Source organism: Meriones unguiculatus, chromosome 7 (genome assembly GCF_030254825.1).
Source record: "Meriones unguiculatus strain TT.TT164.6M chromosome 7, Bangor_MerUng_6.1, whole genome shotgun sequence".
NCBI classification, from domain to species: domain Eukaryota; kingdom Metazoa; phylum Chordata; class Mammalia; order Rodentia; family Muridae; genus Meriones; species Meriones unguiculatus.
In genome coordinates, this window is record NC_083355.1 from 23,824,492 (window position 1) to 23,837,650 (window position 13,159).

At 44.6% G+C, this 13,159-nt stretch overlaps 1 protein-coding gene across 1 annotated transcript in view; it reads left to right on the forward strand.

Annotated features, from left to right (window-relative positions):
• Nucleotides 1-7,578: 7,578 nt before the first annotated feature.
• Nucleotides 7,579-13,159, forward strand: part of Npepps (aminopeptidase puromycin sensitive) — a 93,350-nt gene continuing 87,769 nt past the window's right edge. Inside the window, exon 1 of the mRNA XM_021642015.2 lies at nucleotides 7,579-7,724. Within this exon, the coding sequence (XP_021497690.2) occupies nucleotides 7,681-7,724 (44 nt within the window). The 5' untranslated portion in view covers nucleotides 7,579-7,680. The remainder of the gene's footprint in view (nucleotides 7,725-13,159) is intronic.

A 13,159-nucleotide genomic window follows, 5' to 3' on the forward strand; every position in this document is an offset into this window, starting at 1 on the left:
CGATAGCATACGGATCCTGTGTCTGCTATAGGGCAGATGACTGGGGTTCTTTAAACGCAAGAGGAAAGTTTTGGAACCTACTGCCGAAGGGGGAATCGTGGTGTTATGATAGATGGGCTTGCAGGAACACAGAGGCCCCCACAGAGAAGTGTGGCTTTTCGCCATTTTACTCTTCCATCTTAGCAGTTTTTCAGGCAGATGCCTGCTGGTTGCTCCACCTAGTCCACCTACCTCATCACCATAGCAGCCTAACTGTGTTGCTCCTCTGTCCTTTCTCTTGGTTTTTCATGGAGATGAGTGAAATTTCTGCTTCCTACTCACATCACGCCTCCGGTGAAAACCCTCTTTTATTCTGTGTTTCCTGAAAGGGCCACATTCCCACTGGTCCTGTCCTGCCCTTTCCCTCTCTTCTCCTCCCTCCTTACGTTCCCTTCTGGAGATTCCTGGATGAGTGAAGGTTTGGGAAAGGGGGAGGAACAGAGTGTCCAGGGCTTGCGTGTCAGTAGACACGTTACAGCTGCAGGGCAAGCCAGGGTGAAACCACAAGGCAGAGGCCCCAGGGTAGGCAGCTGACAGGCCCCGCCCCTTGGCTGCTGTCACTGCTGTCTCACCCCAGAAACTTCCTGGCAGGAGTGGGAGAAGTTGGTATTGAGTCTTTGAGCCCTGACTCATTCTCTGTCCTAGCTGGGCGCTCCTCAGTTATATCTCTCAAAGTATCTCTCCAGGGTTCTGGGTTAGCCACATGGCAGCTGTGTCATCTCAGACAGGAAACACCAAGGAAGAGGAAACAGACCATCTACTCATTTCACTGCCGGTCACCTACCCGGACAACAAATGTAAATAGTGGATATAAAATGAACAAGGCCATCCTATATTGCTACATTAAAGGACTTGCTATTCCCAGATTGCTCTAAGTAATCAAAATTGAAACTGCTGTGTTTAACTTCATCCAAAAAAAGAATTGTCAAAGAAACTGTGCAGGAGAAGACAGAGGGGAACATGAGGCCAGGAAGTAACACAGTGACTCAGGGTCCCATCTAGGGACATAATTCAGGTCTCCCAACACAACCCTAAATTCCATTCTTTTCCTCCACTGACTTACTCAGGACCACAGTGATGTTGTGTGCTTTCTGAAGATTATAATAATGTCCTTATGTTGTCAAATTAACTCCTGTAGATTCAATACAAAATCAATTGTTCTACGCTTCCTGAGTTAATATGTCCATTTTGCTGTTTGTCCTGTACAAAATGTGAGACAGACACCTGCAGCCTCCTAAATAGGTGATCAAAAACACTTTGACTCACAGGAGTCTGGTATAGGAGTCTGCAGTCCTGAGATGACATCTTAAGAGACTGGAGATTGGCTTCCTGTGAGTCCCCTCTACCAGGAATGTTAGGAATTTTTTTTCTTTTTCATTTTTTTGTTTTTCTTTTTGTTGTTGTTGTTTTTGCTTTGGTATTTTTGAGACAGGCTTTCTTTGTGAAGCTGTGGCTGTCCTGGAACTTGCTCTGTAGACCAGGCTGGCCTCGAACTAAGAGATCTATCTGCTTCTGCCTCCAGGGCTAAGATCAAAGGCATGCACCACCATGCCCTGATTTAGAATTATTTTCTTACCTTTCCATTATTGGAAGGCTCCAGTCTTTCTTTAACTAGGGCTGAGCTTCCTAAACTTACTAACTGGTTTCCAGGAAAGTCAATTTTAGCACAATCCTTTGGCAGAGGGAGCAGAGTCACCAAACCCAAGCCAGGACATCCTTTCCGCCAGAGCTCCCCATCTGGAAGAGAGAGAGTTTCAGAGTTTCCTGAAGGGCTGCTTAATGGGGTGGAGTGTTGAGAGAGCCATAGAGAGAAGAAGAAAGCCATGGGCTGTGCCCCAAAGCTTCATGCTTTGAAAAGAAAATCAAATTCTGAAGACGGGGCCCTGCACCACTGCTGTTACCTCTCCCATCCTCCCGACCCTTTGATGGAACTTCTTTTGTTCCCCTTTCCTTAATTCATCCCTTAGTTTTATTGTTCTGACAGGGCATCTCTGAGAATCCCAGACTGGTTTTGAACTTACGATCTTTCTGCCTTAGCTTTCCGAGTGCTAGAATTGGAGGCGTTCACCTCCTCGTCTGGCTGGCTCCGTGTTCACCCAGCTCTCCTGCCTCTACCCAGAGCTTTCGTTCTATTTATTTAAGATTTATTTTATTTATGTGTATGAGTGTTTTGCCTACATGTATGTCTGTACAATCTAAATGTCTGGTATCCACAGGAGGCAAAAGAGGGCATCAGATCTCCTGGAACTGGATTTATAGATGGTTATAAGCTACCACATGTGTGCTGAAAATCAAACTTGGGTTTTCTGGAAGATCAACCTGTGCTCTTAAATACTGAACCATCTCACCAGGCCTATTTCTTGTTTTGTTTGTTGTTGTTTTGGTTGGTTGGATTTTGGATTTTTTTTTTTTTTTGAGGCAGTTTCTCTGTGTATACTTCACTGTCTTGGACTCTCTTTGTAAACAGAGATCCACCTGCCTTTGCCTCCCAAGTGCTGGGATTAAAGGCGTGTGTCACCACGGACCCTAGCCCTATTTCTTATCTTTTGAGACAATATGTGGCCCTGGCTGGCATAGAGACTTGCAGAGATCCACCTGCCTCTGTCTTCCTAGTGCTGGTTTCAAACACATGCACCACCATCCCTGTTTCTTAGACTATAATATGCATGGAAAAGCAGGATTACAGAATTACAGGAACTTTCTTATAACTTGTATTCCACAGAAGGACATTAGAGATGAATGTGAATGTCATTTTGGTGCCTAAGCACTTTTTTTCTGGCAAAAAGGGGCACTTTTTTTGTTTGTTTTGAGACACGGTTTCTCTGTGTAGCCTAGGCTGTCCTAGACTCACTTTGTAGACCAGGCTGGCCTCAAACTCACAGAGATCTGCCTGCCTCTGCCTCCCGAGTGCTGGGGTTAAAGGTATGGGCCACCACACCCACCCGGTCCCCCCCCTCCCCTTTCTTTTAAGTTGGATTCTCAAAGGGTTTTATGATCAGACTGGCCTGGTTTGGGTGTAGGTGAGCGGTAAAATACATGCTTAGCAGGCACAAAGCCCTGTATTCCTTCCTTGTCATAGGGGAAAAAAAAAAAGAATTACTCAACTGCATGGCTGAATCACGAGGTTCGGTGTGTGTTTGCTTTGGGGTTGTTTTGTTTGGTTCTCTGGAATAAGGCTGGGAAGCCAATTTTATATGGGTACCTGGGTCATGACTTTTTCTTTTAGAAACAATTAGAAGAGAATAATATACCATAGCAGAGTACATCTCGCCTGGGAAGGCCTGTTAACGTTGACATGGAAACTCATACGTAATAGCTCTTGCTGTGAGGCCCAGGCTGGCCCAGAACTTGCTAGATTACCCAGGCGGGTCTCAAACTTACCAACTCCCTGCCTTTGACTTCTAGATGCTGGGGATTATAGGGATATTTGTGTATGGAATGACTGTTTATCATGAGACAAGTACTTCTGTAAGCATGGAGGGTACAAGGATGAAAGAGACATGTTTCTGACCCAAAGGCAGTTATCACTTGATGGTAAAGAGAGAAACATGCACATTCACGCACACACACACACACGTACACACATGCGAGATGGTAAGAGCTAAAGCAAAAGCAACCACAAGGTAAAAGGAAGTACAGAGGTGAGCATGACAGTCCTTTGGGGACATACAGGTTGAGCCACATTTGCTTCTGGAGAGGTGAAAGCCTAGGCACGGGGACAGACATGCTCAAAGGTACAGCAGTGTAAATGACCAAGGTTAAATTGGACAAGACGGAGCATGCCTGTAATCCCAGCACTCGGAGATTAAAGCGGGAGAACTGCTACAAGTTCAAGGTCAGCCTGGTCTACAAAACAAGTACCAGACTAAACAGGGCTACGTAGAAGGATCCTGTGTCAAAATAAAATGAAGGTAATAAGCCAGTGAGGAGGCTCAGGGTGTTCTGTGTGGGGTGGAGCATTGCTTCAGGACTCTGGGGTCCAGCCGCCCAAATTTTAGTCACGTGAAGCACTGGCATCAAACTCAGAAGTTCTCAACAGCCCTCGAAGCCTGTCCCAACATTGCCTGGGCTCCCTCAGTGCCTGGGAACCTAGATCTTTGTCCGCAGCCCCTCCTATCTTCTGAACATCTGCTTGTGACAGAGCCTTCTTATCCTGGTGTGATATCTTCTCCCCCCTTCTGATACTTGGTGGCTCTCAATGCCCTCTGCGGCATTGCGAGGTGAATCTATACCCTTTATCTATTAGCCTAAACCAAGTTAAATAGCTGTTATTGTATAGCTCAAAACAATTGAATATGGACATTTTCAAATTGTCAGCCTCCAACAACTGACATTTTAACCCCTGGACAACTAGGTATTTGAGAATAGCTATTATTCATCACCTTAGTTTTTCTTTCCTGTTTCCTCTTCATGAGCCACCATGACCAGCTTTTTAATTTTTTTTTTTTTTTTTTTTTTTGAGACACGGTCTCACGTAGCCCAGGCTGGCCTTGAACTTGCTATGTAATGAAGGCTCACCTTGAGCTATTGATTCTCTCACACGCACTTCCCAAGCACTGGGGCTGCAGACATGTGTCCCTAGACACAGCTCATCTTATAAGTCATGAGGTCTTTTTCATCATGATCTCACTAAACACATCCTACCTTCTCAGTATCTTCCTGAACTGGTAAGGCCAGAGTTAGTCATCCTGAAGCCTGATGAGATTACCATCTCTATCTGACATTTTCCTGAAGCTGAGGCTGAATTTTGTTCACACCTGAACCTTTTCACCTAAAATGTTGTCAAGCCAGTCTATCTCCTTCCTGTGCGGGTTTTTTTTTTCCTTCTAAATTTAAATGTAACTCTTGACTTTATCCCTGTTAAATTTCATCTTGTTTATTTTGGCACTTTAAAAAAAATTTCTTTTTCTTTGACAAGGTTTCTCCGTGTATCCCTGGCTGTCCTGGACTTGCTCTGTAGACCAGGCTGGCCTCAAACTCACAGTGATCCACCTGCCTCTGCCTCCCAGAGTACTGGGATTTACAGGTGTGTGGCACATTTTTAATAATCCATCATGATGATTTGACTATATTGTAGACATATCTCAAAACATCACTCCAAAGCAGGAGAAATGGTGCATTGGCTAAGAATGCTTGAAACTTTGCAAAGGACTTAGATTGGTTCAGGTAGCTCTTGACTGCCTGTAGCTCCAGCTCTAGGGGATCTGACACCATTTTCTCACCATCGTCTTACCTCCATAGGCGCTGCACTTATGTCCATATACCCAAAACAACACACATACACACACATACTCATAATTAAAATTAAAAGGACCAGGTCCCAGCACTCAGGAGGCAGAGGCAGGAGGATCTCTGAGTTCAAGATTTCTGGTCTACAGAGCAAGTTTCAGGACAGTCAAGGCTATCCAAAGAAACTCTGTCTCAAAAATAAATAAGGGCTGGAGAGATGGCTCAGAGGTTAAGAGCACTGGCTGCTCTTCTAGAGGTCCTGAGTTCAATTCCCAGCAACCACATGGTGGCTTACAGCCATCTATAATGAGATCTGGTGCCCTCTTTGGGTATGCACATATACACACAGACAGAACATTGTATACATAATAAACAAAAATAAAAACAAATTAAATAAATAAATAATTAAAAAGAAATAAAAACTAAAAGCAAGCAAACAAAACCCCCATTACAGTATAAACAAGAAGGATTCATAATTATTTATTTGTTGTTGAAAAAAAAGATTTTGAGCAAAATTGTACTCTGCAGCCTGGATTGGCTTCACACTGGAAATCCTCCTGCTTCAACTTTCTATGTTATGGGAATACAGGCATGTGCCAATACCACAATACTATACCTATGCCTGCCTGAAAAACACATTTATGTTTTTTTTTTTTCCGGGTGTATTTTATCTTCCACATAAACACCAAAAACGTTAAGTTTAGAAATCCTAGGGCAGTAATGCCGAAGTATTACTTTTCCTAGTTTTCTCTCTTTCCTTTTGGGCAGGCAGGGCCTCATTATGTATCTCTGCCTAGCCTGGAACTCACAGAGCTCTTCCTGCCCTTGAATCCCAAGAGCTGGTATTAAAGGCTTGTGCCACTGTGCTGGCCCAGCAGTTCTCATTCATCTCTGTCTAATGGTCTCTCTCTTCTTGAGAGAGAGAGAGAGAGAGAGAGAGAGAGAGATTTCACATAGTTTGACACCCAGGGGCCTTCAGATTAGAGACCTAAAGATCCAAGATGAACTATCCATGTCCTATGAAGTTTGGACTGCAGCTCGGAATGATGATTGGACCAAAGAGTAATAGACTAAGGGGGGAAACCCAGCAAGGCCTGTCTGTTGAGATTCTTGGCCTGTGCAATGTTCCTCCTTCCAGGGAGGGTCGGGTAATAGGTTACAATCAAAATGTAAATCGTAAGTTTCTTGATAGTCAACTCACATAGACAGGTGGCGGGAGGCTCCAGTAATATCTGAGGTTGCATGCTGGCTTTGGGAGGAAGGGCTGCTTTTCTGCTTATCGTGCTTGTGATCTGCCTAGGGGAGAAGGCCTCCTGTTGTCTTGTGGCTTTGCCTGGGACAGCATGAGAGGGTCAAATGACAGCAGGGCAGAGATCAGGAGGAAACTCAGCTTCCGAGATCTTTATTTTGGGGGTGTTGTTTGCTGAGCCGTCCACAACCTTCAAGCTCGTGTTTCAGCCACATATTCCTGCACCTTTCCTAGTCATTAATATTGACTTATTAACACTGCCAATCTGTGGCTGTCCCATTAAACAAGCCAGTCCCACCAAAGAACCCACGTTATAGCCTTCTGACGATAAGACACAGACATAGCCGTATGTAAAGGAATCCCTGAGGACCTCCCTGGTGAAAAGAAAAGTCCCTGTCAACTACACAGACAGAGCTTCCAGCAATTCTGAGGGAGGCTCATCTCCTGATCAAGCCCTAAAAATGTGATCAAGATTATTCTAGATGATTTTCTTTTTCTTTTTTTCTTTCTTTCTTTTTTTTTTAAAGTAGAGATGGTTTTTAACCCTAGCAGACACTCTGCTCTTGGACTAGTTTTACTTGGGTCCCTACCAAATCCTAATCTCACTGTCCTAGTGGTCCCGGCACTATAACTCAAGCTCTGTCTCAACCTAGCCCACACAGCCTGTTCTGTTAGCTGATCTGTCCCGTGAAACAACCTACCATTCTAACGAGCGGCAGAGAGTGTGTGAGTTGGGAGTACAGGCAGTCAGGCCAGGCAAGCCCTTTCCCTCTGAAGCAGTGGAGTCTATGTCTTCTGGTCTCTGGGTGGATTTCCCCAGACAGGAAGCAGTTGGCCTGTCAGTCAGTCTCCTACAGTCCTAGCACGCTGTGAGATTCAGGAGATGCCTGAGGCCAATTCAGGCAAGGCTATTCAAACATCTATTAAGACCCAACAATGGGCCGGAGGTTGCTGCGGTGTTGGGGTACAACGTAATCAAGTCACATTTTGTTGGAATGAAAACCGAACGTCTGGGTGGCTGGCTGCAAGAGTGTGTGTGCTCAGTGTCTAAATAGCGAGGAGGGAGATTGTTTAGAGAAGCAGCCAGAGGAGAAAGGGAGAAGGGAAAGTGGGGTAGGATGTTTATCCCTGGGTTTTTCTTCTAATTCTTAGCAACAGCCGAGATGCAGAGGGAGGCACCTTCCAGAGCTGAAGTCTTCTCCTCAAGGTGAGTCAAACACCTTGGCTGTTTATCTGGAATGGTGGGAGGAAAGGGAAGGCAGGAGGGCAAAGAGCACTTGGGAAAAGTTCCAAGGCCTCTGAGTGTGTGTTTCTGCATGTGGGAGTGGTTGTGTGAAATGCTAATTCCTGCTATTTCTTGGCAGCTTTTCTGGAAACTGTGATGACAGCTACTGGTGGGAAAAAATCACTAGTAACCACAGCCAGTTCCCTGCCTCTTGGTAACTGGCTATCACCTGAACCATTCCTTACGGCAGACTACTGCCGATTCATTTCTTTCTTCGCCTCTTGCTTCTGTGATAAAGTGTGAGCATTATTTTTGTTTTTGACTTCTCTTGTTTTGGGTAAAGAAAAAGGTTCATGTGTTCTTTCTTTCTTTCTTTCTTTCTTTCTTTCTTTCTTTCTTTCTTTCTTTCTTTTTTTCCTTTCGAGACACAGTCTCACACAGGCTCAGGCTGGCCTGGAACTTGTATGTAGATCAGGCTAATCTCCCTTTCCCAACAATACTCCTGCTCTCATGCCTCTGCCTCCTGAGAACTGGGATTGTAGGTGTGCATTATCATGCTCAGCTGAAAAATTCATTTTCAAAGATCCTGGAGTCCAAGCTGGGCAGTGATGGCACACGCTTTTAATCCCAGCACATGTCTTTAATCTCAGGAGGCAGAAGCAAGTAGATTTCTGAGTTTAAGGCCTGCCTAGTCTACAAAGTGAGTTCCAGGACACCTAGGGCTACACAGTGAGACAGACTCTGTATCAAGGAAAAAAAAAAAAAAAAAGCAAATGAATCAATAAGCCACAATCTTGATATTAACCAGAGAGCTTGCTGAAGAATAAACAGCCCTGGGCAGAGAAAACATAGTTATTTTGTTTATCTGTCTATCTACCTATCTATCTATCTATCTATCTATCTATATCTATTTTTCTGAGACAAGGTTTTTCTGTGTAGCCCTGGCTGTCCTGGAATTCACTCTGTAGACCAGGCTGGCCTGAACCTCAGAGATCTGCCTGCCTCTGCCTCCTGAGTACTGAGATTAAAGGCCTGTGCCATGACATCCATCGACAAATTTTATTATTACATTTTTTTTTAACTTTTAATTTTTGTGTATGGGTGTTTTGCTTGCATGTGTGTCTGTGCACAATAGGGATGCAGAGCCTGAGAGGCCAAAAGGAGGCATCAGATCTGCTGGAGCTGAAGTTACATGTGGCTGTGAGCTGCTATGTGGATTCTGGGAACAGAACATGGTCCCTCTGGGAGAGCAGCCAATGCTCTTAACTCCCAGAGTCATATCTACGGCCCCTAAAGTAAATAAAACAACAACAACAACAAAAAAAAACCTTCCTTTTCTTTTTTCTTTTTGTTGAAATGGGTTGCACGTCTGACCTTGAACTCACTAGGTAGCTGAGGCTGGCACTGAACTGATCCTCCTGCCTCCACCTCCCCAGTGCTGGGATTCCTTTGTGACACAGTTTCTGTCCTTAGGTATGCTCCAACTCGCTTTACACATTCATTTATCTGTGTGACAGGAATTCACGTCTCTCTAAGATATGATGAAAAGGAAGACAAGGGAAGCTGAGTGTGGTGACGTAGCCTGGTAATCCCAGCACTGGTGAGACAGAGGCAGGAGGATCCCTAAAAGCTAAAGGCAAGCCTTGGCCACATACTGAGACCCTGTCTCAAAAGACAATAAAATAAAATATACATTCACACATATACTTCTCAGGAAGTAATAACTTCTAGAATGTTTTTTATTGTGGTTTTTTTTTCAAATTATTCCGTTAAAGTAAAATGCATGTAGCTGACTTGTCTTGTTTGTTTTTAAAGAATTTATTTATTTACTTATTATGTATACAGAGTTCTGTATGCATGTGCATGTGCACCTGCACGACACAAGAGGGCGCCAGATCTCATTATAGATGGTTGTGAGCCACCAGGTGGCTGCTGGGAATTGAACTTTGGATCTCTGGAAGAGCAGTCAGGGCTCTTAACCTCTAAGCCATCTCTCCAGCCCTGTTTGTTTGTTTTTGAGACAGGGATTCTCTGTGTAGCCCTGGCTGTCCTGGAGCTCAGTCTGTAGACCAGGCTGGCCTTGAACTCACAGAGATCCACCTGCCTCTGCCTCCCGAGTGCTGGGATTAAAAGTCACACCTGGCTGCTGCTGCTTCTCTTCCTCCTCCTCCTCCTCCTCCTCCTCCTCCTCCTTCTTCTTCTTCTTCTTTTTTTTTCTTGTGTCATTTTTAAGTGGATGTGGGGCATTGCTAAAGACCCTCTTGAATAATTACTGCCTCTTAGCCTCTTAACTGTGACAGAAACTCTGGCTGTTGACAATAAGCAGGGAAGAGCCAAAATAGAACTCAGCTGTTCTGCTACCTTGGGTTTGCAATCCACACCATGGAAGCGCTTAGTTCTGAATTCAAAGCAAGGTCATTGGCCAGGCATTGTGGACCATGCCTGGAAACCTAGCATTCAGGAGCTTGAGGCAGGTGGAGACAAATTTTGAGGCCAGCCTGAGCTACGTACTGTCACCCTGCCTCAAAGAAAGAGGGAGAAAAAAAAAAAATCAAGCTGGATCACGCAAACACAGACCAGCTCTATTTGATGTGTGTGCTAGTGAACAAATACGAATTAAACAAAGAAAGAAAAGGAAGGAAAAGCCGGATGTGATGGCACAAACCTATAATCTCAGCACGTGGCAGGTGGAGGTGGGAGGATGAGGAGCCTGGGTTCTTAGTGAACTTGAACTAAGGCCAGCCTGGGCTACATGAGACCTTATCTTAAAACAAACAAAATCCCACCACCCACAAAAGACAGAGGGTTGACGGTGCATCTGGGGAGATGGCCGCTCAAGAGTACTAGCTGCTCCCACAGGGGACCTGGATTTGGCTTCCAGCACATTTTATTTATTTATTTCCAGAGGATCCAGTGCTCTCCAAGGACACAGACTTGCATGCAGGCAAAACATCCATACACATAAAATAAATTGATAAACAACGACGACGAAGGGCCAGTCATGGTGACACATGCCCTTGATCTCAGCACTCTGGGGGCAGAGGTAGGCAAATCTTGGTAGATTCTAGGCTAGCTTGGTCTACACAGTGGCTTCCAGCCAGGGCTACAGTGTGAGACCCTTGTCTCAAAAAAGAATGGTAGGAGGAAAGAAACAAAGAAAAAGGAAGAAACAAAGAAACAAAGAGTGGAAACAGATGGTTATACATAATAAGCGGCCTGTGAATGTTAGAATACACGGAATGCTCAATGTGGACAACATGGCACCTTTCGGGAATGCTTGGTTCCCTGTGCTGAACCAACCCCTCAGGGCCTGAAATGCGGGCACAGCGTTTGCCCAGCTCCGGAAAGCTTGCGGTGCTTTCCCTCGGGTTGTTTATCTTTGATTTTCACTGAGTGAATCTAGATACTCCATAAAAATAATCACCAGTTCAGTCCTTAAAAAATAAACCAGATTCTATGTTTTTAGTTTTTGGGGGGGGTACTTATAGTTTCTACAGGCACCGGTAGAGAATGAATGCAAAGAAGAAATCTAGAGAAAGAAGGGAAAAGATAACCCTGGTCGGTGGGTACTGGTAGCACACGCCTTTGATCCCAGCACTCAGTAGGCAGAAGCAGGCAGATCTTTATAAGTATGGGGCCAGCCTGGTCTACACAAAGAAAAAAAAAATCAGACATTCTTTTGTGGTGGTCACTAGCATCTCCTTAGCATTAGTGCCATAAAGTCGTTTATTTGTGTCTAGACTCTCTTAGTGCCTTGATTTCTTCTGTAATATTGGTTGTTGAACTAGATAATCTTTGAAGTTCTTTCTAGCTCTTAAATTCTATATAATTTAAAATTTTTGTATGTTTTGTTTGAGTATATAATGTGTGTGCATTATATTAGACCATCAAAACTAAAAGACATTTTTTTCAGGTAGCTCACAACCACCTGTACCTCCAGCTCCAGGGGAATCGGATGCTTCTGAGGACACTTGCACCCATGTGCACACACCCACATGCCGAGCTTACACATAACAAAAATAACAAAAATCCTTAAAAAGCCCTAAAAAAGCCTGGGGTGATTGTGGCGCATGCCTTTCATGTCAGCTTTTGAGAGGCAGAAGCAGGCAGATCTCTGAGCTTGAGCCCAGCCTGGTCTCCAGAGTGAGTTCCAGGACAGCCAGGGCTACACAGAGAAACCCAGTCTTGGGGAGAAAAAAAAAAAATCAAACAACAAAAAAACCAAACTAGACCAAGCCAAATCAAAATCCCAAAAGATTAAAAACAAAGAAAATGAGCTAACCATTAAGAAGGAAGAAATACCTGAGAAAGCATTCAAATCCAGATAATTTAAGGAATAGCAATAATTAACAATGAAAAACTGATGCACTAAATTGCAAGATTTGAACAGCTACTTTAGAAACATGTATGAATGAACAATAAGCCGTGAATGGCCACTTCCCGTAATTGCTACGATTCTCCTTTCAGAATGAAAGACCTCATCCTCAGCTGTTGGGAAGGCAGCCAGCACATAGCCCTCGGCTGTCAGTCCACTTCAGGGATTACCTCAGCGTGTTTTAGGTCACTCCCTTTTCTCTTAGACTCGCAGACATGTGCCTGCTTCCGCCTCCTGAGTCCTGGGCTTAAAGGTGTGTGCCACCATGCCTTGCTAAATAAGCAAGTATTTTTCAAAAATACCATGAAAGCCAACTATGGTGGATCATATCTATAATCCTAGAACTTGAGATGTAGAGACAGGAAACTACCCTGAGCTACGTAAGACTCTATCTGAAAGAAAAAAAAAATTATATGAAAATACCAGATGTGATAGCTCACATCTATAACCCCAACACTTGGGAGACAGGGGTAGGAGGGTTGCCATGAACTCAGAGTCAGCTTTGGTTACATAAGGAGTTTTAGGCCACTTTAGAGAGATCCTGTGTGAGATCTTGCCTCAACAGCAAACCAACAGGGCCGGAAGAGCTGGCTTAGTAATGAAAGCCTCCACTGCTCTTGCAATGTGCCCAGGCTCAGTTTCCAGCGCCCACATCGGATGGATGGTTCTTAGCTCCCTGTTACTCTCCAGCTCCGTGGGATCCATGAGTGCCTACATGGTGTTAGTATAGAGGATCCTGCTTCTGGGTTGCCTAGTAACTGATGATGTCATCAGGTGTCACCCTCCAGGTTCAGCTGTGCTCAAGATTTAAGGACCACCCTGTCACTTCATTTCTCACTTGCTCTCTTGCCCTCTCTGCTTTGGTTTCTCTGTCAGGGTCCCCCCCACTCCCCCCCCATCTCTGTCCCTCTGTCTCTCTACCCTCATGGCTCACTCGGGCCCGCACTCTCTTCTGCTTCCCTTACCCATATAAAACTCTTTCATATCAGATCTGTCGTACATGGCATTTTAAAATGAGTCCTAACACATGCTACGCATAAAG